At 41.7% G+C, this 26,220-nt stretch overlaps 1 protein-coding gene and 1 long non-coding RNA gene across 6 annotated transcripts in view; one reads left to right on the top strand and one right to left on the bottom strand.

Annotated features, from left to right (window-relative positions):
• The window catches only part of LOC307033304 (tyrosine-protein kinase receptor TYRO3), a 56,024-nt gene extending 29,812 nt beyond the window's left edge, over positions 1-26,212 (bottom strand). The window contains exons 1-7 of one of the 5 annotated variants that reach the window (XM_079671710.1): positions 24,283-26,212; positions 23,571-23,645; positions 22,967-23,028; positions 21,742-22,339; positions 20,781-20,936; positions 19,964-20,296; positions 5,132-5,327 (exon numbers count right to left, since the gene is read on the bottom strand). In XM_079671710.1, coding sequence (XP_079527836.1) covers positions 5,132-5,327; positions 19,964-20,296; positions 20,781-20,936; positions 21,742-22,339; positions 22,967-23,028; positions 23,571-23,645; positions 24,283-24,397 — 1,535 coding nt within the window. In that variant the 5' untranslated portion in view covers positions 24,398-26,212. Of the gene's footprint in view, positions 1-5,131; positions 5,328-19,963; positions 20,297-20,766; positions 20,937-21,741; positions 22,340-22,966; positions 23,029-23,570; positions 23,646-23,933; positions 24,248-24,282 lie in introns of those variants that run through there. The other 4 variants (XM_079671711.1, XM_079671712.1, XM_079671713.1 and 1 more) reach the window with 4 other exon arrangements.
• Positions 882-2,762, top strand: LOC307033318. Its single transcript, XR_013806468.1, has 2 exons — positions 882-2,539; positions 2,628-2,762. It is a non-coding gene; the product is annotated as an uncharacterized lncRNA (long non-coding RNA).
• Positions 26,213-26,220: the final 8 nt, after the last annotated feature.

The following is a 26,220-nucleotide window of genomic DNA, read 5'->3' on the forward strand; positions in this document are numbered from 1 at the left end:
AAGGACCGGAGCTAGCGTTCGTTCCTGGGTGCGTTGTGCATCCACCTCCCTGCAGCACATACTCTCCACAGCTTTATCAGGAAACCGTATTACTTCTCTCTCCCCCCCTTCGCTGCTCTCTCTCTCTCCCCTCCGGTACACGGCAACGTAAGACATAGTGTGGAGTTGCATTAACGCTGTGGTGGCTGTACTGCTCCAGCTGTCTCCTTTGTGTTTGTTTGTTTGTTTCCCCCTGTCTGTGTTGTTTGTGTGTGCGTGGTGGCTGTCACTCCTGGCTCCCGGCTCAACCTCCACTCACCTGCTGCAATCAGCTGTGCACCCTCCCCGACTACACACCTGCTTTCCATCTAGCCATTTACAACGGCATATCAACGGAGGCTCCACAACCTTTCTCCGCCAGATCGTCAAGTATCAGCCGTATCTCGCGTCTCTCCTCCGGTACACAGCACCGTAGTGTGGAGTTGCATTAGGTAACGCGAGATACGGCTGATACTTGCGCATTAGTTTCTGTTATGGATCAGTATCAACAGTCTTGCCAGTAACGTTACTATATTATCAATGTTACTTTAGTTATAGCCTGATATATGATAGCTAACTTTACAATGTTGTGATGTGACGTTAGCTAACATTCTGTAGCTAACGCCGGTCACTCACCAAGATAGCTGCCCAGTTCTCCACTGGTTCTCCTCACACCACAGCTCAATTTCTCTCCGATGGCCGTTATTTCTTCTAATCCTTGGCTGCTCCTGGTCTCTTGGACGCCTAGCAGGCTCATAATTATAAGATTGTGGTCCGTCATATGCATTTGAATATTCATGTTCAACTTCTTCTGTGTCTTCTGTGTCGAAACTAGCATTGGGATCCATGTTTATTAATACGTTACACCGGCCGCTCTCCCCCTTGTTTCCCCCATGTTACGTCACACGCGGGAGGTCACGTGCCGAGGCTTTTTTATGCGGAAGTGAACATTTCTTACAAAAACGACGCCAGATGTCACTGTAGTGTATATTTCTGTATATTTTTTAGAAAATCTAGTGTATTCATCATTTTCCTACACATTTATTCACAGGTGTCTTTAACCTGGAAGTTGCTCTTTTACAAAGTCCCGCTGTACATCCAGCGTAGGCCTACTGTATCTGACTTTATTTCACATGAGCTACAGTGTGGAACCCCACTGCACCCCCTGGTGGATCAATGATCCATTGCAGCTGGCTTCATTATAATTACATTTATTTATCACGGGGGAGGTCTCAAGTCAAGCTGGAGGTTTTCCCTTGAGCGAGGGCAGATCACGTACCAATCTATGGCGTTATATTTGTGCCTCTATCCTGAGAACGCAATGAAACATGTTGAGCATAGAAAATGCGATTGAGCGCGCACTTCAACATTTTTGAGCACAGAAAAATATATTTTCTCTCATAAAACTCCTGCTCCGTGTGCAAGCAGACCGCTGCACGCGCTCTCTCTCCCTCGCCCGCTCGACCTCTCCACCCTGTGCGCGCTCAGCTTTGCCTGCGCTCGCTCAAGTTGTCACAGCGTTACAAATGTGCCACAAAACCAACCAATCTGAGAACTCGAGAAGGTCCATTCTGATTGGCTGGTCTTCTCCAATCATATCTTCTATCTGAGATGAGAGAGGGATTTTCGGTTGCCATCAGGCTGTTGACGTTCTTATTACACATCCATCGTTGACATTTACAGGACATGACAGACTCGAATGAAGAGAATAGTACGCCACAGTGTCAGGTGAGTTATACATTTCTAGTTTTCTGATATCACGTTATTGTTTGCAATGCCTGAGTTTGCTAGCCGGCAACATAGCTATATGGGTAGTTTAAGCAAAAAGCTAACAAACCGTAGCCTACATGTACATGAACCCTTCTGAGGTATTGATTACTTGCTGTAAGCATTAGAGGTGGCAAAATGACTAAACATGTTTCTCTCTCTATCACAATTTTGGGTTGACCAGAACCTGGACCAACTTCTGTTTCCTGTTCTACAATGGGCATAGAGCTTGCGTTAATTTTCAACCGGACAACTAAACAGATTAGGCTAGGACCGGATAAAGTTAGCAACACACGTTAACAATGAACAGCCTATTAATCCGTTCTCTTAATGTTATTCCGTCCAACGTTGTGGAATTAGAGAGAAAGGGCTTCTTAACATGCTTTTATCCGGGGTGGAGGGAGTTAAATATTAGTTAAATATAACATTGGGGCGTGTGATTGTAGTGGGTGGAGGTGGTGAAATGAGGATATCCATTTTGGAGTTCAAGCTAGCATAATATAGTTAACGTTACACAATAATAAGGAAGAGAGATATTTTTGTCATACATTGCTATTGATATGGATTTAGAGTGGATATTTGAGACTTCTAAACAGTAAACCAAAAACGTAATTTATGGGTGAGTGTTTTTAGCAGAGTCATATAATGTCTTTGTGATTCTGTTGATTATTACCTGTCTGTATTATGTTGCAGCTCAGCTGATTTTGGATTGATGGCAAAGGGAGAGGGACTTAAGTGAGAGGGAAAACACAAGGTAAGTTTCAAATAGGTCAGCCATTTCCCATCCTATAGGTTGCTAGATGTATCTAACTCTTTCTCCTGTCTTTGTCTCCCTCTGTCAGCACAAGAACCCCAGGGGGATTCAATGGAGCCTGAAGACCTGCAATGAGACCCTCACCCTGAGCCTGAGTCTCACCTCCCAGAGCTTTGCAAGCCTCTCCCTGTGCCTTATTTTGATTAAAAAGACATTAAGCTTCCCAATGGTGTGGTCTTCGTTTTGTGAAAAATATGATTACCTCACATATTTAGTTGCTGTTGTTGTCTGTTGTGATAGTTAAATTGCTCCTGTTGACTTGAGCCAGCCATTCTTTCCTCCTCTCTGTGTCAGTGGGGAAGCCGTACATTCATACTCCTTTCTTTGAGCGATTGGAGCACCCCAGGCAGCAAAGCAAACCATGGGGGAGACTATGCCAGGACAACACAGAGGAAAAGGCACAGACAAACTGCACGCATGCTATTCAATGTTTATTGAATTCCATTTATTTACATGGATGTTCGTAAAACAACACATTTAAGATCATCATCATGCTGCTGCTGCTGCTAGTCCTTTGACTCATTGTGCTGTCACTTGACAATCATTGATAGGCACCTGTCGGTCTCCTGTCCTTTCTGAAAGTCATAAAGATTACATTAGTCGTTTAGATTACTTATGTCCTCAAATACCAGGGGATTACTGAAACCACCATGAATTTAAAAAATGGTAGATATGATTCTAATCAGAATTTTGAAACCTTCCTTCCCATCCCCTCCCTTTAAATATATCAATAAGGATGTGATGTTCTTGACTCATACAAGTTTAAGAAGATAATATTTGTTTTAAATAATTCAAAGCAATAAACAACAGCAACAGGCTCTGTAACCAAGGCAACGTTAGCCTAACATGTACAGTATTTTAACAGGTAAGATAGCTGTTCACACTATCCATGTATATTTTCTACTTTTTTTAATGCTATGTTATTTCTATTTAAGATGTTTACATTTTCGATTGTTTAGTCTTGTACAGTAACTGTCTAATGTACAATGCCTTGTCTTTTGCTGCTGCAGCGTAAACATTTCCCCAATTGGTATCAATAAAGTACTTCGTATTTTGTCTTGATCCTCAAATATTAGTACATTGTACTTTTAAAAAAACACATTGATATAACTACATACACATATCGATATGTTGTATACATATTGCAAATCAAAACCTTTATTGACCACTAACTACCAAAAATTACATTTCTATCCTATTATTAATGCATTCAAATCGTGATTCATGGCCCGCCACAAACTTCCGGGAACTTTCTGAGTCTTTCTGAACCACGTGACGATCAAGCACTTTGGATTTCCGCTGTCGCAACTCTTCTCTCTACCTGGTTCTTCACTCCGCTGGGAAACTGCTCTCATGTCAAGAAGCATCACATCAGTGCATTCACTTCATCGTCCAATCAGTGAGCGATACACAGTAAGGGGGCGGGGCGAGTGTCTGAGGATTTCATCGGAGGATGGTCTGGTGGTTCCTCGATTATAGCTCCTCCATTATCGCTCCTCGATCCTCCGACAAAAATAAGGCCATTGGGACGCTACTCAAGATGGCGCAGACAAATCAACTTGCGGTGGGACCGAGACCGAGGAGCGAGGAAATGAAAAATAAGAGAAGTGAGAAAGGCCCACTGTCTTTGCATGGGCTGATTCTGTGAGAACAGCACCATCTACAGGCCTGGCTTATGAACTACAGCGTCTCCAGCGCTTTATAACGGCAAAGTCCGTGGCTGTCTCCTCCTGATTGGTGGAGCTGGCCCAATAGCCTTAGCGCCACTTCTGTGACGTCAGAGAAGTGTTCAAATCTGGATCAGTCTGTATCAGATCCGTTGCAGCCCCTTTTTTTAGAGATTTGGGTATGGAGGAAAATAAAGAGGGTTGTGTTTTCTGACACTTGGTGAGTTCCCTGGAACACCGGGGACACATATTCATGTATAAAAGACGTACAAAAGTGTTTTTTGCACGATAGGTCACCTTTAATAAACTTTCAGAATGCTTTCTTATATGCTATATGGGATTTATAAAAAAATACATTTGTTATACCTTTTGGGGATTTTGTTCTTTCTCTTTCATGATACATTTTACAGGCCAAGTCATCAGCCTGTATTGTAGCTCTAGCTGTAACCAAGTCAAAGTCAACTCTAAATGCAATTTAAACTGCTTGAATAACATTAAACTAATCCTTACCAGTGTGAGCAGTCTCGTTTTATCACTAGTGGGTTCTTTTTGTGCAAAACTATCTGACAAAGTACGTTTTTGAGCTGAAAGTAAAGTTTTAATATGGAACAATTTCACCTATTACCTTTGTAATTTTACACATAAATCTTTCCTCACATTGATCTCCTCGTGTGTGAAAGTATTTCACAATGAAGGCGCTATTATAAAGCTTTGTAATTTCATATGACACCTCATGTTCTGTAGTTATTTTGATTACTTTCTCTTCCAACACTCTCAACATCTCAACTCAGCAATGACCACACACTTCATCAAAAATAACTTTAAAGGATTACTCAAAAGAATAAGATGTGTTAGGTCCCATTACCTGAGTTTAGTGTAGTTGCTGCGCAGGACACACACAACAATGGGGATTAGAGCCAAGAGCAGCAGGATGACAAATAAAATACCAATTGTCATCCACATGGAGGTGCGACTCTGGGAGTTAGAAGCTGTTGGAACTGCTGCCAGCTCTGAGAAGTTTAAGCCCGGCGTCTGTGTGCTCACCACAGGAGGAACCTTCCCTGGAACAGAAAAAAATGATTCAGGTGGCTCAAATTAACAGCACTTTTGACTTTTATTTACTTCAAAGATGCACTTTTTGTTCAATAGTTATTAAAAGCTAGCCTGTGCACATGTACAGAACCCAGAGTAACCCAAACAAGAGAGTGCTAAAAAAACAACAACTTCCAGCTAAAGTATGCTAATATTAGGTAACTTTAGCCATTGTTAGCTAACCCATCCTCTAATTGTGTTGAGAAAAAGTGTTACTGTGTATAGCTTCAGTTTTCTTGTGTAGGAGGCAGAATGTGTTATATCCTGCTTTGATCGAGCTAGCTAAATCATTAATGGGTCATTCCAGAATAGGAGGACATTTTCAATGTCAATTCATCTTCTCCCTTTCATTTTCATATGTGTCTGATCCTTTCACTGTAGAACGAGTGTGCTACTCTTACCCACTCAACCCTGTTACTCATATTATCAGAATAAGACACATTAAAATCTTAGTTATCTTTCTTTAGTTTAATATATAATGTTGTTCTTGCCTTCTTCTTCTAGCATAAATTCATGAGGTAAAAACTAACATTAGCATTGATCTGCAACCCTGTTATATAGTTCAAGTAATTACAGTTACAGAGTTGCATTTACTGCAGTACCATTTATTATCTAAAGTTAAATTAAATGTTTACATTTTGCATAATCCAAAAGTTGTACTGTATATTTCCAGAATAATAATTGCCTTCTTTGTTAATAGCGACAATTAACACTTTTGCTAAAAATAAATTCAAAATGAACACATCTGTGTTTAAATTATAGTTGGATCAAGAGGTTAATAGAACATTTAAAACTGATTCTATTGATTTCAAAGTTCTAGCCAACCGTTGAGCACAGTTAAAAAGCAACAGATAAAACATCTGATAGTGTGCAACTCGATTTAAGAGGATACAACTGCTGACTTCTAGAACCTGGGATAAGTACCATTTTGTTTTTAGACTTCTCTGATTCAGTGTGCTCTGTATAAATGTTCTGTAGTTCATCTGATTAAAATGTTGCTTTTAATCTCAAAACAGCTAAAGTATCTGACTTTTAGGCAGAAATGTTAGAAACTTATTTTTACAGAAACCTTAAAACTGAACTAATTGGTTCTTAGGGTTAACTTTGATTTAAACATGTGTATAATACTAAGGGCTTTATTGACTATGGGTAACTATTAGGGTTAACCTCATAACTTTATTACCTAGGGTTAATGTAATTGAAAAAATTGTCATTAAAAAGTTCATTAAGAAAGGCATGGAGACTCCAGCTAGTGTAAAGTGAGCCAGTTCCTATTGCTGCCCACCAGCTGCAGAGAGTTAACTAATTAAAGGGGCGTGGCCCCACAGCTCTGACAACTCAGCAATCAGGACTGGTGTCCATTTTAGGCAGCACTTTCCTGGAGCGTCAGACTGACGAAGACTGACAAAGACAAAGGAGTCCTGTTGGAGGCAAAGAGGAGGCAAATCCTACTTTAACTGTGCTAAGTATCTCCCCTCTTGCTAAGACATGTGTATATTCTCCATTCCTGTTCATGTGTCCTCTCGCAATTATCACTGGCCCCGTGTATCTCCTAATCGATATAACCGGCCTGCTCTCGTCTATCCCACATGCTCCACTGAGATCCAACATCTAGTTTCAGGTGGCCTGTGGAACTGCCAGTCAGCTGTTCCTAAGGCTGACTTCATCTCTGGCTACGCTTCCCTGCAGTCTCTGGATTTCCTTGCTCTCACTGAGACCTGGATTACTCCATCCAACACATCCACCCCAGCAGCTCTCTCCACAGCATATTCCTTCTCCCATACACCAAGACCCACTGGCAGAGGAGGTGGCACTGGTCTCCTGCTCTCTTCCAAACCAAATGGAGCTTTTCCCTCTTCACCTACCTAACTTCGCTCCTTCCACCTTTGAATTCCATGCCGTCACAGTAACCCATCATATACAATTAACCATTGTTGTTCTCTACCGTCCACCAGGCGCCTTGGGAGACTTCTTGGAGGAATTAGATAATCTCCTCTCACACATCCCTGAAACTGGCCCTCCCGCTGTACTTCTCTGAGACTTCAACCTCCAGACAGGGAAGATAGATGAACTGACATCTCTTTTAACCACCTTTGCTTTCTCACTGTCTCCATCCCCACCAACTCATAAAGCTGACAATGTCCTTGATCTCATATTCTCAAGGAACTGCACTACTTCTAATCTCTCTGTAAACCCGCTCCACACATCCGATCACTTCTTCATTTCATTCTCTCTACCCCTTTCCAAACATAACAAACTAATCTCTTCTAACCAGTGGCGGTTCTACGGGGTGGCACGGGGTGGCACGGGGTGGCAGCTGCCACCTCAGAAAAATGCCTTGCCACCCCAGCTGCCACCCCATTTGGCAGCTTTGTTTTGAAAGAAAAGTTGTGGCTCATCGGACATTTATTAGAGAAAATCTCTAATGTCCGAGTGCAAGTGAATACAGCACAAGACGCGAGCCTTGTAACCCCTCTCCCCCCTGGCGCGAGCTTGGAAATATGATTGGCGGCGATTTCATTTGAACGGAAGGACAAAACGAGAAGCATTTCGGATACAAGTAGACAGAAGCAGTGGTGTAGTGGGCGTTGGACGCGGGGGTACGCCGTACCCCCACTTATTTGAAGCATGATTTCTTTTTTTAATAGTCTAATACAGCGGTTTTCAAAGTGTGAGGCGCGCCTCCCCTGGGGGACGCCAGAGAGCTTCAGGGGAGGCGCAGCGGGAGACACAAAAGAACGAGAAAAAGACGAGTAAAGTGACACTTGCCCACTTGTGGCTGTCTGTGGAGACCGAGTTCCCCCACTTCGCCAAAAAGGTTGTAAAAGTGCTCATTCCCTTCACCTCCACCTACCTGTGTGAGTGCAGGTTTTCCGCATTGACTTTGATCAAAAGCAAGTACCGGTAAAGGCTGCAGCCAGAGTATGATCTGCGTTTATTCCTGTGTGCATCAAAGACGCAGACTCATTGTTCCCACTAAAGTAGGGGTGAGTGTCATAAGGAGGCAAAGTTGACGTTCAGTGTGTTGCCGGGAGCATATAAGGATTTATCCACCATGTTGAATATGTTAAAAAAAATATGTCTTGAGAACACGGCGTGCTGAAATATACGGGTCGTGTTGCAGCTAGATGTGCCTGTCCTCTGTAAGAAGGTGTCGACGACTGACATGCAAGGAAGAACGGCTGTCCACAGGCTGTTCCAACTTTAACAACTGTATTAACTTCCAGGGTAGTGAATTGAACATGCAATTGTAATTGGGTGTGTGGTATATTTTCATGCACGGACACGCATGTTCCACAACACACAAACTGAACAACACTCAATTTTCCGATCGCTACCAGTGTCCTTGCGATCTTGTTATAATAACAAGTGCACGTTACTGATGCAATATGGTTGAGACCATTCGGGCTTATTCTAGAGGGGTGCAAGGAATAGTCCAAGTAGTGGGGGAGTCTTATACAATATGTTTAAAACATAAAAATAAAAAGGTTTAAAAAAGTTATTGTTTAATGTTTTAAGGAGGTGACGCTACTTAGCCAATCAAATCGGTGCAGTCAGCACGATAGATTCAAACACACACACACACACAGAGACGAGACAAGAGGAGAGAAACAGTCGGAGTAATTTCAAATGGCGGAAGGTAGACAACGAAAACAGAGCATTTAATTACATTTTCTCTTACTGGACCTCTTTGAAATGCAATTGAATACCCCTGCATTATAGCAACAACAATAATAATAATAATAATAATAATAATAACAGCAATAATAATTGGGAGGGGGGGCGCGGCTGTTCTTATGTTCTCTGAGGGGAGGCTCACCTACCCACACTTTGAAAACCCCTGGTCTAATACATCTAAAATCATTGCCAGTGTTATCAGTTGCAAGTGTATGTTTGTTGTATTAATGACGAAAACATAATAGGCATATTTCACACTAATTATAATAAAAACGTAGCTCAAGCATTTATGCAACTTGATTTGAAGCGTGTGAGGGGCAGAACCGTGTGTGAAGGGTGACCAGGTATCCCGCACTGTGCGGGACTGCACACACAGCATTTTTATTATTTGTCCCGCGTCCCACACATTGAGACTATGTCCCGCATTTGAGTGATAGTCGCGCAGAAAGGCCGGATCGGTTCGCTGACAGCATCATGTAAGTTGCGCTGACAGGCGAAACAGAGGTCCCCCAAGCCCCCCCCCCCCCCGCCCCCCGTTGACAGTTCACGAGCGCCAGTGTCTCCCGTCCACCCACCACCCCGTCCACCCAGTAAAAAAATCCCCACTGGACAGAAGGAATGAGGTATTTGCGGTCAGGGTATGACTGGGGTAGGCTACAGCCATACCAATAAATGGCTTAGCCCCACCATGAAAAATGATGTTAAAGTAAGCATAACAAAGTCTGCCAACTCGCGCGGAGTAAATTGCACAGACAGCATAGTAAGATTGATTTCAGTAGCCACTTGTCTGGAAATACCGAAGACTAGAAACGGTTTTGAAAACTTTTGTCACGTAGTAATCGTCTTCTCAATAGAACATCTTTGATAATGTCTTCTGGCCAATCAGAATCACGATAACGGCGTGGTGTTGTTGCAGGAAGTCCCGACGGAGAATACTTTTGCTGTAGTACATCTCTATATACATCGGTACAACTATAAGACCCCACGGTTTGATAATTGATAGGTGTGTGGGCTGTCTTTCATTTTGACACACAGAACAATGGGGGCTATCCACCCTTATCCACAATGTAAAGTAATTCACACAGCCTCTTCCCTCTCCTCTCTATGAGGAGCAGCAGGTTCAGCTTTCAGAACAAAGTAACAAACAACTAAAATGGCATTCATTTTTTTAAATACGTCGTGTAGTAATATATATTTATTTATTTTTCTTCTCAAGAGAGCACCAGAATGTGTATTTGATGTTAGTATTTCAAAAAATCTCCTGGGGGAGAATCCCCCCAGACCCCCCTGCAGGGGTTGGGTTTTCGGCATGTCAACTCTTTCACCTGTGGGGAAATTGCAGGATTGGCTCCAGGTCGCCCTTTTTATTTACTACAAGACAAATGTGCCTTTTTATTTCATACAGTTCAATTTGGATTGAGACAGGGAAATAATCTAAATCTCACGCATGGCGTTTCACTGTCAAGGGGAGCGTGTATGTAATTACATTGCAAATACTGACTTGAGCCCCACCACTGTATGGGTTAGCCCTACCATAGATTACCCAACACAAATACTCTGGTGCCGCAACTGTTTGCGGTCTACTATGACAGAGAAGAGCCTGTCAAGTTTGGCTGTACTCAGCATTGAATCAAAACGCACCATAGCTTTACATTTTTAAATTTGTGTGGCGTTTTGCTGATCAAGATTGTAATCGCCACATTCAGCTGTTATAGGCATGCCAACTTGATGCTCTGGTCACGGATGAGTCGATGAGAATAATAAACTTTTTAAGAAGATGACCTTACATGTGTAAATACATGTTTCTTCTTTGTGGGGGTCTGCCCCCAAAAAACAGTTTCAAGTCCTGAGAAAGTCAAATAAGACGGTGTGGAAAACTTCACTGCCCAGCCAAAGAAAAGTAACCACTTTGATTTAACTAGGCCAGTAGGTAAGGGCTTTCCACTGGATAATAACTTCAGCGATGTATGTTTTAGCTGAATACACGTTTTTTAACCCTAACTGATGCAGTTAGTCATTTCTTTAATGTTTGATCTTTCTGATGTAAAGTCAAGGTTGTAACTGTTTGAAATGAAGTTGTGGGGCACTGAACTGTTCCTTTGATTCTTTTGAATTATGATAGTAATTACTGGTCTTTCAAATTTGAAGGAGGGTGAGCAAGCATCTTGAGGAACGTTCATCATTAACTCCTCTAAAAAATATAGTTTATTTAATAATAACACTGAATATGTTAATCATAATTGACAGCTAATATGAATAATATGATTGTTAATATTATCATATTCATACAGACACACATCGATGAGACAGTTAATTAATGTACTTTTTGCAGCAGTCTGCATATTTGGTACCCCTGCTGGTCTAAGAGTTAAACCAACTCATTCAGTTAAAATTCATTAAATGACGTGTGCCACCTTATATATTTATATTTAAGGCTTTACTGATGTGCCACAATAATGTCACCTAATGTTATTGAGTTAAAATATCAATATTGTGACTTTCCAAGTTAACATTGATTGATATGACTGCGATTAAATCAGCATATGCTTCTGCCAGGGGATGCCACCCCTGAAATTCTCCTGCCACCCTTTTGCCACCCCATGAATATTTGTCTAGATCCGCCCATGCTTCTAACTCTGCACCTGTCCGCCGTAACCTCCCTTCCCTCTCCCCCGCTACCTTTGCCTCATCGGTGCTCTCAGCCCTCCCTCCCTCTGATTCGTTCCAACTCCTGCCTCCAAGCTCTGCTGCAGAAACTCTCCTCTCTACTCTCTCATCCTCTCTGGACTCTCTCTGTCCTCTCTCCTCTCTCATCCTCTCTGGACTCTCTCTGTCCTCTTACATGTCGGCAGGCTCGTCAGTCCCCTCCTGCTCCCTGGCTAAATGACGCACTGCGTGCTAATAGAACCATCCTTCGGTCAGCAGAGCGGAAACGGTGGAAATCCAAACACCATGACGACCTCCTAACCTATCAGGCTCTCCTCTTTCTCTGCTTCGATCTCTCAGGCAAAAAGCACTTTCTTTCAAGATAAGATCCAATCTTCCTATTCCAATCCCCAAAAACTATTTTCCATCTTCTCCACCCCCTTGGACCCCCCCAAAAGCCCCTTCCCCCTCCTCCCTTCTGTCAAGCGACTTTGTTAACCACTTTGAAAAAAAGGTTGATGATATTCGCTCTTCTTTTTCTGACTCACCTTTACTCACCGCTGGGTCACCAGACCCCCCTTTCACCCACACACTAACCTCCTTCTCCCCTCTCTCTCCAAGTGAGGTTCTTACCCTCGTTACCTCTGCCCGTCCTACCACCTTTCCTCTGGACCCTATCCCCTCAAACCTCCTTCAGACTATCGCTCCTGATATTCTACCGTTTCTCACCCATTTCATCAACACTTCTCTAACTTCTGGTCACTTTCCAAACAGTCTCAAGGAGGCAAGAGTAAACCCTCTCCTAAAGAAACCCACTCTCAACCCTTCTGATGTTATAAACTACAGGCCTGTCTCTCTCCTCCCGTTCCTGTCTAAAACACTTGAACGCGCTGTCTTTAAACAACTCTCCTGTTATCTTCATCAGAACAACCTTCTGGATCCGGTCTGGTTTCAAGGCAGGTCACTCAACAGAAACTGCCCTCCTTGCTGTCTCTGAAGAACTGCACACTGCTAAAGCAGCCTCCCTCTCCTCTCTCATCATCCTTTTGGACCCGTCTGCTGCATTCGACACGGTGAATCATCAGATCCTCCTTCGCACTCTCCAAGAACTTGGAGTTTCAGGCTCTGCACTTTCCCTCCTCACCTCATACCTCAAAGACCGCACCTACAGGGTAACTTGGAGAGGGTCCGAGTCCGACCCTTACCAATTATCTACAGGGGTCCCTCAGGGCTCTGTTCTTGGTCCCCTCCTCTTCTCCTTGTACACAAACTCCCTCGGATCAGTCATTAGCCCGCATGGTTTTTCATGCCACTGCTACGGTGACGACACCCAATTCATTCTGTCCTTTCCCCGCTCAGAGACCCAGGTCGTCGCACGCATCTCTGCTTGTCTAGCTGACATCTCTCAGTGGATGTCTGCTCACCACCTCAAGCTCAACCTTGACAAGACTGAACTGCATTTCCTTCCGGGAAAAGATTGTCCCACAACATTGGCACCTCTATTGTTTCCCCGACTCAGACTGCAAGGAATCTAGGTGTGACCCTAGATAACAAACTGTCTTTCACTGCAAACATCACTGCTACAACCCGCTGCTGCAGATACACGCTTTACAACATCAGGAGGATACGTCCCCAGCTGACCCAGAAAGCGACGCAGGTTCTGGCCCAGGCTCTCCTCATCTCACGCCTAGACTACTGCAACTCCCTCCTGGCTGGTCTACCTGCATGTGCCATCCGACCTCTGCAGCTCATCCAGAATGCAGCGGCTCGTCTGGTCTTCAACCTTCCTAAATTCTCCCACACCACGCCGCTCCTCGGCTCCCTTCACTGGCTTCCAGTAACTGCTAGAATCCACTTCAAGACACTGGTACTTGCGTACCATGCTGCGAATGGATCTGGCCCTTCCTACATCCAGGACATGGTTAAACTGTACACCCCAGTACGTGCACTCCACTCTGCATCAGCCAACTTCAGTGTGGCGTTCAGGGAATGTTGGATTACAGCCGAGGTCTGAGCTCTGTGACATCAGGGTTACAGCTGCATGCAGCGTGGGAGGGCTGCTTTAAAATATAATCCAGTCAAATTAGTTATTAATGTCAACAATTATAAGAATATAGAGATCTTCTTCTCCGGACCAAGGCCTGGTGTGTTTTCCTGCGGAGGACCGAGCCCCGTTCAACTCACTAGCAACACAGAGTGGGCTTCGCTCGTGTGGAGGCTACTGCCAACTGTCATCGCCGGCGCAGAGCCCTGTAAGGCCAGTAGTCCGGGCCCCGTCTATCCAGGACAGGCTTCCATCGGCGGATCGGGTAGGCCTATGCTTACCTGCTGAGTGGATCTTGCCCCGCTCTTCCCCTCTGGCTATTATGATCGCGTATTTTCCTGTGTTCCTCTGCCTTGTCGTGGCATGGAGTTTTATGCTATCGGCAACCCAGACTCTTTACGCCCGCGGCTGGTTACCACAGATGGTGTGACATCCATACTGGGCCATCAACATAATGGATGGTTGTCGCATGTGATTAGTTTTGGAAATGTTTCTCATTGGAATTACTGCCCCTGGGTTCGCGAGATCGGTTGTTTTCCTTGGGCCTTCACCGTGGGAAACGGTACAGATGCCCTTTGCCAGTATTCTTCTTCTAACTCTTCTAGTCTCCCAACTGTAACGAAATTCAAGCAGAAGTGCTTAATCATGTTGCTTCTACTTCTGTCTGGTATTCAGCCTAATCCTGGTCCTTTAATGGCATGTAATACCCCGACGGACTTTAAGAACTTGTCTGGGTTACATATCATCCATGTAAATGCTCGCAGCTTGCTTCCCAAAATGGATATGTTGTGAATTTGGTCAGAGTCAACAGGAGCTGATCTAATTATTGTTTGAGACTTGGCTTTCAAAGAAAATATTGGATAAAGATGTCGGGTGACGGCTTCAATATTTATCGTTCGGACCGCCCCAGGAAAGGTGGTGGCGTGGCGATTTACGTAAAACATAATCTTGCTGCACTAGGGATGTTAAGATTCACCGATTAACATCGGTGCACAGGCATAAACGTTCAAGATGCGAGTGCACCGGTTGAAAGAGTGCACATCGGCTACAGTTTGGGTTGAACCTGCGATGCATCGATTGTAGCGTCTTTGCATCGGTAAAAAAACGATTCATTCATATCATATCCCCTCATCTTGTCAGCACTCAGCAGAGACGGTCTTTGATCTTTGGTTCGCACTACGGAGGCCGAGAGTCTCAGGTATTAACACACATGGAAGTCAAGGAGAAAGAGAAACACAGCGCAACGAAAAATACCTACAAATCAAACGTTTGGCAACACTTCGGATTTTTCAAGAAAGACGGACAACTTGAAAAGTCTCTCGCAAATTCTAAACGATGCCGAGCCGCTTTAAAGTACACAAGTAGTACGAGGAACTTAGCGACGCACATAAAGAGGCGACATGGGGTCTGCGGCTGGAAAGAGAAACCTGAAAGTTAGACATGAGTTCAATCACTCAGTGAGGTGTTCTGTCAGAGAGAGTGGTGTTTAGTTTACAGCAGCCTGTGACGGCCAATAACAGTTTAAATGTCTTCCTTACTTTAAGCAGTTATGATAGAGCTGTCTGTGAAAGGTTATTTGTATTTTTTATTGTTCATATAGAAACCACTGCTTTCTGCTCACTAATGCAGCTTTTATCTCAACTACAGTTTAAGGAAATCATCCTGGTAGGTGATTTTAACTGGGACTGGCTTTCACCAGTGTCTGATGATTTTAAAGCTCATTGTATGTCTCTAGATTTTACACAAGTAATTGAAAGTCCTACTCGTCTTAACACCAGGTGTCTAAAAAAATCATCTCTTATTGATCTTTTAATTACTAATCAACCCCATAAATATACTGCATCCGGGGTCTTTGCCAATGACCTAAGTGATAATTGTCTAGTTGGTGCTATTAGGGATACCAAAATCCCCCGTACCGAACCCTGTGTTGTTCTGAAAAGAAATGTTAAGCACTTTATAGAGCAAGCCTTTCTTCATGACTTAGTTCATTTGAAATGGGATCGTATTTTGTTGATTGGTGATATCGACCATGCTTGGAAGAGTATTTTTATGACAGTTTTAGTTATTTTTTAGATGCTCCATTTCGCCGGTTCAGGGTGAAGGGCCGTGATACCCCCTGGTTCACTTCTGATCTGGCAGCCGTCTTACGCAAGAGGAATCTGCTTTGGGCTGCTGCGAGGAAGTCAGGCTCTGAGGCTGACTGGCTTCTTTTTCGTCAACTGCGTAATCGCTGTACTGCTTCCATTAAAAAAGCCAAAAGCCATTTTTACTTATCCCAGACCACAGACAGTTTAAACGATCCTAGGAGATTTTGGCATACCATAAAATCCCTCTCTGCCAGCTCTCGCTCCTTAGAGCTGCCTCCTAACATTGTTGTTGAATCCACCCCTGTGTCAAATAAGACAGAGATGCTTCATTGTTTTAATAAACATTTTATTGCCTCCAGTTCCTTGTTTGACACATTATCTTTTGGTAAATCATCTCCCTCCATCACCACCAGTCATGCCTCCAGTAGCCACACTTTCTCCTTCAAGCCCTTCAATGTTGGGGAGGTTTGTAAGGCTCTAAAGCAGGGGTGGGGAACCTCCGGCCCCCGGGCCGTATACGACCCGCGAGACCAATTGATGCGGCCCTCGAGGTAATTTATAAACACACGCAAAAAAGAAAAGAATTTAAGAAATCTAGACCCCAAAAAACTTAAACAAGCCTGTTTTTCCTGGCCAAGGTCAGGGTCCTTGAACAAAACACGAGCCTAACGTGTCTTCACCTGGTCATCACGTGGTATATATCTCGTCTTACAGGGGTGTAGTTCTGCCGGAGAGCACCGGAACGTCGCTCCGGAACTTTCACAAATTGCAGTACCCATAAGCACATGCCACAGTTTTTGCGTGGCTGTGTCTTTAGTTGTAAGCCCAGTGGCGATCTGTTCATCTGTCATACTGATCATACAGTCAATCATTTTGTTGTTATTAGCATCTGGTTAGCTAGCTATGCTAACGAATATAACAAGCTTTTTCTACAACCAGTAGGTAAAGGCACATCTTTATATGATCATTATAGTTATACAAAAATAAGAGAATAAAGTAAACGGGTATAACATACTATATGACAGTAAAAAAAAAAGTTGTTATTAATAAACAAGAATACAGTTTGAAAGGAGAGTGATTTGTAAAATATCCGTAAAGAAAAAGAAATCTGCTTACAGTTCTGTTTCATATGGGTGTTGAGAGATGTATCCATAGATCTCTTCATGTTGCTCTCAAAGTGCACCAGATTGATGTTTTTAACTTCAACATTTTAAAAACAAATCTCCCCGGGGGAGCATGCCCCCCTGACCACCCTAGAGGAGGATAGGTCCTCCCCCCCCCCACTTAAATCATGTTCACATGGATAGGAAACTAAATACATTTGCACACATCTTGTGTCCATATCTTTCTGTTTTGGTGGTCATGCCACAACCGTGTCATGGTAAGATATCTGGATTAAGAGGTTGCTTTTTCTTTGCACAGCATGAAAGAAAGGCGAAATGATGATGGCTGTGATTTTAGTATTTTTAAGCAGAGGTCAATCATTTGTACGGCCCTCGGAGGATGTTGTAAAAATTGAAATGGCCCTTGAAAGGAAAAAGGTTCCCCACCCCTGCTCTAAAGTGCCTGGACCCCAAAAAATCAGCAGGTCCGGACGACCTCCCCCCTTATTTTTTACGGCTAGCTGCAGATATTATAGCCAAACCACGTGTCATGTTTTTAATCTTTCTATAACCAGCAATTTCATTCCAGATGTTTGGAAAACTGCAAATGTTCTCCCCTTATTGAAAGGTGGTGATCCCATGATGATGAATAATTACAGATCAATTTCCAAGCTCTCTATTTTAGCTAAAGTACTTGAAAGGCTGGTGAATGATCAAATCAAAGAATATTCAAGCTTGAACAACATTCTATCTCCTCACCAGTCAGGCTTTAGGAAGCAGCACAGTACAGTAACGGCTGCTTTGAAAGTAGTGAATGACATTGTTGAAGGCTTGGACGCAAAGAGCTACTGTGCTGCCCTTTTTATAGACTTATCCCAGGCATTTGATACCGTGGCGTGGACCATGGAATTCTGTGCCAGAAGTTATCCCATATAGGCCTGTCTGACCAAGCTGTTGGTTGGTTTGCAAACTATCTTTCAAATCGCAAGCAATGTGTAAAATTCAGCGGTCTCTCCTCAAGCTTTCTTAATGTGCCAAGAGGTGTTCCTCAAGGTTCGGTCTTGGGACCGACCCTTTTTACAATTTATATACAGTAAATCATGTGGGTCAAAGTATTGATGCCTCTGTACATGTGTATGCAGATGATACAGTTGTGTACTGTTGTGCTAGCACTGTTGCCCTTGCATTTGAACGTCTGCAGTCTGCTTTTGACACTTTTCAGTCAAATCTGTTCCACCTTAGGTTTGTGTTAAATTCAGATAAGACAAAAGTCATGTTGTTTTCCAATAAGAAAAAGTTACCAACTGTTCTTCCCTGCATCATGTCTGCACAGCACAACCCATTGAAGCTGTTAACACCCACAGATACTTAGGCATCACCATAGATGAAAATCTCTGCTTCAAACCACATATTGACAATCTCTTAAGGAAATTGAAATTCAAACTGGGATTCTTTTTTAGAAATAAGGCCTGCTCCTCCACAAATGCGAGGAAACGGCTTGTAGCTGCCACATTTTTGCCGCTCTTGGACTACGGGGATGTTGTGTACATGAACGCCTCAGCTCACTCCCTTCATCTGCTGGACGCTGTTTACCATGGGGCTCTGAGGTTCATAACCAACTGTAAACCCCTCACACACCATTGCACGCTGTACGCTTTAGTCAACTGGACATCATTATCAATGCGCAGATCACTGCACTGGTACAAACTCATCTATAAAGCTATGCTTGGACTGCTGCCCCTCTACATATCCACTTACATATCACACAGTACAGCTATAGACTACGATCTCAAAATGACATCACTCTTTCCGTCCCCTCAGTACGCACGGTGCTTGGGAGAAAAGCCATATCATACTCTGCCCCCTCGACCTGGAACACACTTCAGCAGGAACTTAAGCTGACCACTTTGATACCCATCACGGATTTTAAACTCATTTTAAAAAAGCTGGAGAAATCATCTATGGGTGTTTGCAACTGCTATATCTGAATACTCAAATCAAATCAAGTTTTATTTATATAACGCATTTTTAAAACGATTTTTGTTCGAGCCAAAGTGCTGTACATATAATAATGACCTTACAGTAAGGACACTATACAGTAAATACAACAGCACAGTACTGTACTGTATATGGATTTCAATGACTACTTTTTTTACGATGTTGTATTTGAGTGTTGCCTCTGTGTTTAGTGTCCTGTCTGTCTGTAACTTTGTGTGGTAGTGTTACCACTGACAGGTCTCTCTTGAAAATGAGACCTTGTGTCTCAATGAGATTTTACACCTGTATAACTAAAGGCTAAATAAAAAAAAAAGCCAGCCAAACGACTCGCTGCACCCGGACCCAAGTTCCCATCAGCAAAAACACGTGGGTTTGGTATCCTGGCTCCAAAATGGTGGAATGAGCTCCCCATTGAAATCAGGACAGCAGATAGCTTGCACATCTTCCGGGGGAGACAGAAAACTCATCTCATTCGACTCCACTTCGAGCAATACAATGAAAAACAAACTAAACAAAACTAAATAAAAAGCACTTAGATACTAACTAAGCACTAAAATACTAACAAAGCATTTATATACTAATAAAGGACTGGCTTATCTAAAGCCAGTTGAGTAGCACTTCAAATGGTTTGGCTCTATGAAACCTGATGTACTTATATGATTCTGTTTTCTTCAAGGTTGTATCTTCTTGGTCGAATGCACCAAGAAGATACAAGTAAGTCGCTTTGGATAAAAGCGTCAGCTAAATGAAATGTAATGTTATAAAATATATAGCATTGATGCCTGAGCTGGCCAACTCAATTTGTGATGATTTACTATCTGTTCTTCTCAAATAAATAACAGAAAATTAGAAAATAAAGGGTTCATTTTTCATTTTTTACATCTAAACGTCATCCAATTCTGGAATGAATCACAAAGGGAAAAACTTAGTTAGGAACTGAAACCAGAACGGAACCCTAACACTGTTATTTCCTAACACATGTCTCTCATTATTTCCCTCGCCTTTCTTGGACTTTCTAATGTGTCGAAATCTTATTTGGGTTTACATACATCTGTGGATTGTGACGGTGGCAGTGGATGAAGGTGGAGCCCCCCCCAGGGTGGATGCATCATTCCAGGCCTGCACTGAGAGCCTGTATCCGTGCTGGGGGCTCAGCTCGGTGACAGTGACTGATGTGTTGGTCAGCCCTGCTGAGTCAGGCAGGAAAATCACAGTATCGCCACACGCCTGCCACTGACGGCTGGACTCCACTTCCTTCTCACACTTGATGCCATACATCACTTCCTGTCTGCCTCCACGGTCATGAGGAGGATCCCACTTCGCCATTAGCACGGAGTCATTATGGTGTCGGGCTGTGAGATTCACCGGAGCAGAGGGCGGCTCTGTGGGGGACAAAGGGAAGTAAAACATGAGGAGAGTTTGCAAAATCGTATGAAATAAGTGTCCTTAGCATCACAATAGATGAAGGTATGTATACAGGTAGAACAAGGGAGACAACCTTTGTCCATTAGATTTACAAGTAATAATAAAATAAACTGCATCAATAACAATTGAGGGGAAATGTGCCATGTTGCACTGGAACAACTGAAATATTGACTTTTATTAAATGTATTATGACAACAGATTTCACATTATTGAATTAGGTTAGTTGAAAGCAATAATATTAAGTTGAACCTTATTTCAACTTAATATTATTGCTTTCAACTAACCTAATACAACTATTTGTAATCTGTTGATATAATACATTTAATTCAAGTCAACGCTTAATTTCTTTCAGTGGGCTTTGATGACAAATCCCATTCATAAGTTGAATAGTATATTGATTGACACCAGTTTATTTGCATAAACTCACTGAGTGTGTCTTACTAGTGCAGCCGAGGTCTTCAGGGTCCGTTGGTAGGCGGGTGTAACCCTGCAGACAAACACACTTCTCAGATCCCTTCCCATATGTTTTGCTATTCTGTGGGCATGGCCGGCATACTCCACTCTCATTGGCTGGTTTGTAGTAGCCCATATCACAAGCTGGTGGGAAAAGATAGAGTGAGGCCCTTTCCTACAACTTTTATTTTTTTTTTAAATGTTAAAAAAGAAGTTATCTTCTACTGTGGTAATAATGCTATTTTCCGAATACACTGACATTTTGCTGTGCATGTTCACCGTCCCCAGATGTTGTGTGTGTGTGTGTGTGTGTGTGTGTGTGTGTGTGTGTGTGTGTGTGTGTGTGTGTGTGTGTGTGTGTGTGTGTGTGTGTGTGTGTGTGTGTGTGTGTGTGTGTGTGTGTGTGTGTGTGTGTGTGTGTGTGTGTGTGTGTGTGCGTGTGTGTGTGTGTGTGTGTGTGTGTGTGTGTGTGTGTGTGTGTGTGTGTGTGTGTGTGTGGTTGGGTACTTGAATGACCCTGGTTTTATATATCAGTTCATTTTTTATGTAAACATTGCGAACAAAGATTATTTCTGACAAGGATCTTTTAATTGTCCTTTTTAGATTAATTTTTATATAGTGAACAGAACATTTTGTGTAAAAGTAAAAAATCACATTTATCTTTGATATGTCTTGACACTGACACTTGACACTTGACACTGGCGGACATACACAGTTTGAGCTAAAGCTGTTATATAAATATATATGTTATATATATATATATATATATATATATATAAATCTAAGTAAATAAATCTATCAAGCAGATCTTTGGAGCTTTTAGGAAGCGTACAGTCAGGAAACATAACTACTCCTCTGACTTGTCTGTCTTCTATCTAATTGTATTCTCTAGTCATCAGTAAAGCAGCATATTTTAAAGTAATGTAATTGAAAAAGTTAATCTCCGTACTTTGACATGTGTCATCAATGACTTGATGGCCGGGTTTACAGTTACATCCTCCATGCTCTGGACCCCATTCTCCATCCGCCTCACACTCTCTAACAGGAGGAGAAACCTCCACAGCTCCGTTCACACAGGAGCCCCTCAGGTCACCCGACGCAGCCCCCGTCCCTTCAAACAAGGCCAGGTTACTAACGATGTCAGGGCACCTCCTGTAGTACAGTCTGATGGATGTCAGCAGCACACATGTTCCAGAGTAGGAGAAGGCCAGCTGGAAGCCTGTCTGTCTGACGGGGCCCAGGCCCAGAGCCAGTCTGCGCTCAAAGTATCCGGATGGCAGGACTGCATTGACAGGGAAAGGCCTGGAGGTGTTAAGATTCAGGACGGTCAAACTATTTTGAAAACTTGTAATTGGTGTATTTTTGTCAAAAAAGTGAACTTGTAGTGGGCTCAGCTGTTCAGACGGCTGTTGTTCTTGGGCTAAGGAAATATCCATCAGTATGTAGTGGGCATCTTTCCGCTCCATCCACGGGCTTAAAACAGCTCTTGTCATGCGCCTTGCACAAGCTTGAAGCACAGGGACTGAAGCAAGGTTAACTGAAGTCCACTGGGGTGTTAGGGAAGATAAGATAACATATTGATACCAGTTTGGGAAAACATTTGATCATAGCAGCAATGTAGACCAAAAAGTATACAAAACAGAACAGTACACATGTACGTATCTACGTATACCTAGAGTATTTCTATTGAATATATGATATTAATATACGGATTAAAAAACATAATTTAAGTCAGTATACTTTGATAGGCCGGCCAAAAACTAACAACATGTAAACAATGTATACTTGCTGAAAAGCTGCAGAGTAGAACTACAGGTTCACAAAATCCTGATGGGACTCAACAAAGTGGAATAAGCAAATAAATAATAAGGTACTCATCATTCGATGTTGTCTGAACAGTGATTATTCATTAACTGGGAGTTCTTGTTGAATGACATCTTGGTCAAATTCCCAAATTCATATCCTATGATTTAAGTTATATTTCGTTATGTGAAACACAGGCAGGTTTCACACGTGGTAACACAGCTAGAGTAAATACACTGACGTGTTTAGTTAGCATTTAACATTGGGTCCAATCTTGTATCGTCATTATTTAATGATGGATTAAACCTTTTACTGCGCATGAAACAAGCATTAGAATGATCAAAAATGTGTCATTTCGCATCCCGTCTTACCCCTTCGTTTGGCTCAGATTTCCATTCCAATGATTTCTGTTTATCAGAATGGAAAATCTCCACTAAACAGGGAGAGAGCAAACAACACACTCTTTAATTATGCTGGACATTTTCAAAATGACAACAGGCGTTTCATAAGAAAAAAAAACATCTATAAAGACTAAAAAATCGTAACATTTGTGCTGGATCATTACTTGGGGTCACATATTTCCTTTAGTACTGGCTTCTTTTGATTTAGTACAACAATTACAATTTCCTAAATGCTTTCAGCTTTTCCTTATGAGGGTGCTTCCTCTTTCTACAGTTGCAATAACATTGATTTTAGTTGCATAACATTTGCACAAACAAAACAAAATGGAAATCTTACCAGAATGTTTCCGTTAAAGGAAAGATATTAAGTGTTAAGTCCAAATTGACATATGAATGAGTTAGGTCTGTCGCTATTAGAAGACATAATAGAGTTCAATCGACTGCTGTAAAAAAATGAGGTCAAAAAAGACGACCTATCATTAATTTCAACCAATTAAAACACTTCCTAACAATGATCAAATACAATTATTGAATATTTTGTAAAGTTAAGAAAGACGGTTGTTATGTATCTTACATTTATGGTAATGTATATACTGTATATATTTCCCTCTTGAAGTCACATGATCAATTGATGGATTGTATATAAAACCTGTATAAATAAAATCATGTTTTTGTCAGGTAAAGATCCTTGGTACTTTCCCATCAGCTCAGACTGTAAACATGATGGGGTTGAACCACATACTGCAGATAAGAAATGGCAACATGTTGCAAAGTAAATCTGCTAAATACTGTACTATTGTACGTTTAAAAGACGAATCTTATATACAAAACAAATGATTGGTTTACAGATTGTTATAGGTGTTATAACGTAACCAACAGTATTAAATTGCCTCCACAGCTCCAACATTAAAATGCTGCTTAAAAAGCTTAAACTAACCTTTTGCTGATGATGTCACAATAAGTTTGCAAGCATTTTTGTTAACCTTCCATGCTTTATTGCTCATAAGATCTTCTTCTATCACTGCCTTCACACTAGACAATATAACACGCTCAATATACTATATCATCTTTGAAAAACACAATACTGTAATTTAACATCAATAATAGGCTACCTTTGTCTAAGGGAAGTTAACTCTATTTTTACTTATGCACTAACTCTTTGGTTTAGGGTGTGCAGGGGCAACAGTTAGAACATGTTCCACTTTCTGACAACCAGTGTAATGTCCCACAGAGATTAAATATACGATTATACATTTGTGTCAAATAATTAAATGTGAAACACTCACCCTCCTCTGCTTGGTATTGGTTTTCACAGCCGGCTTCCCACAGCAGGATCCACAATAGGAGTAAAGTATGCCAAACACACCGGGGTGTAAACAGTGTAGTGTTACTAACAGCCATGTTTACAGTGTGTTAGAAATGAGTATCATAATCTACGCCTGCCAGAGTTCACATCCAGCCTGTCAGTCTGCACTGAGGGAGTCACTGAAACAATGTTTACATTTCCTTATAATGATTGGACTCAAAGGAATGTCGCCTCCCACACTGGAGTTCCTCTATTATTGCTATTGACGATACAATAAGACAGTATACTTCAGAATACACTGATATCCTTACTATATATATATATATATATACATTACATCTGAATAGTGTTTTTCTCCAAATACAGACACTTTTGGATAATGACGATCATTTTAAAAATTAGAATCGTACACAAATTCATTAACAAGTTTTAATTCTCAATGCATAAAGACAATTGTAATAAACTGTAATTTCTTTGAATTAAGCTCTAGTATACAAGTATTTAGTACTTGTATACTATTACTAAACCCTAACCCTAAAAAAACATCTGTATTTAGTTTTAGTTCCCAAAGCCAAAATCCTTTATGGGCAGTATTGGGCAAGACTTTCTCACTTCCTATTTCTATTTTCTATCTCTTTGGTAATGCTGACTTTAAATAATTGTAGCTTTCTGTCATGCATTTTTAAAGAGTATTTTTCACCCTCAAATAAACTGAGGACTGAAAAGATTACACAATGTTAACTTACTGCAGTTTGAACCTGATTGTAAGACATGTTTTGTTCCGTCTACATTGCAGCGCTGGCACATCAACCTACAAATATAAGATCTCTCATTTATTTGTCTGCAACTGAAAACACACTTAAAGCCACTAACACCTAAAGAGTGTCATCATATCATTCAATGGAATGAGAAACTGGCATTTTCATTACAAAACATTTCTCATTAAATCAAATAGACATTTGTTGAGGGTTGACCACTTTTAAAAACTTCCTTTTGTTTTGAGCCCACTTATCATGTAGTTGATTCCAAGTACTCTTATGAAACTTGTGTCCAGCAGCAGGAGGAAGCTGTTCTCAGAAGATTAAAACAGCTCAGCGGTAATAGTTGAACAGAGAAAAGGTTGGGAAATAGTTGATTTGAACGGACGGAAAGAAGAACTTAAAAAGAACATTGGACTTGGATGGCCAGAAACCTGATTCCAAATAAATGCTAATGCCATTTTCAATGCCAAGCTACGTGATATAAGTGTGATGACAATTTAGCCTCTGATGAAAGATTAGCAATTAAAACACAAGAATGGAGTTGGAGAAACATGTCCAGCTAGCTAGTTTAGACTCAGTTAAAGGGCCCATCTCGTGCTTTTCCGGTTATTACCCGTCCTCTTGTGTTCTGTAGCTTGTGCATGTAAACGTTCTGCAGAGTCACAAACCCTCAAAGTACACCCTGTAGCGAGTAAAACTCTAACACAGAGAAGACCTGCCCAGGCCCAAATGGACCAATCCGCAGGGGGGGCAGGAGCTCCAACAAGCCGTTTAGGACAGAGAGTGAATACACATACTATACAGAGATGCTGTATGAGAAACCAATGTGAGTTTGGAACATTGAACAATGTAAATCTATTCTAGTAGACCTCAACAATGGAACTATGATCAGTAGAAATGGCCATGAGTCATGGGACCTTTAACAGTTATTTCTTTGACTACTAAGAAGTTAAATGAAAGTCTGAAAAAACTAAAACGTTGACTTTAATGCCAACTTGTAACTCATAATTTGTATTAGGTTAGTTGAATGCAATAATGTTAGGTGGAGCCTAATGTTTTTTTATTTAAACTTAATATTTCTTTCAACTAATCTAATACAATTATGTGTAATTTGTTGACATAATAAATTTCATTAAAGTCATACATGTTTCAGTGCA

The sequence above is a fragment of the Notothenia rossii genome (assembly GCF_949606895.1).
Source record: "Notothenia rossii genome assembly, chromosome: 3".
Classification (NCBI taxonomy): Eukaryota; Metazoa; Chordata; class Actinopteri; order Perciformes; family Nototheniidae; genus Notothenia; species Notothenia rossii.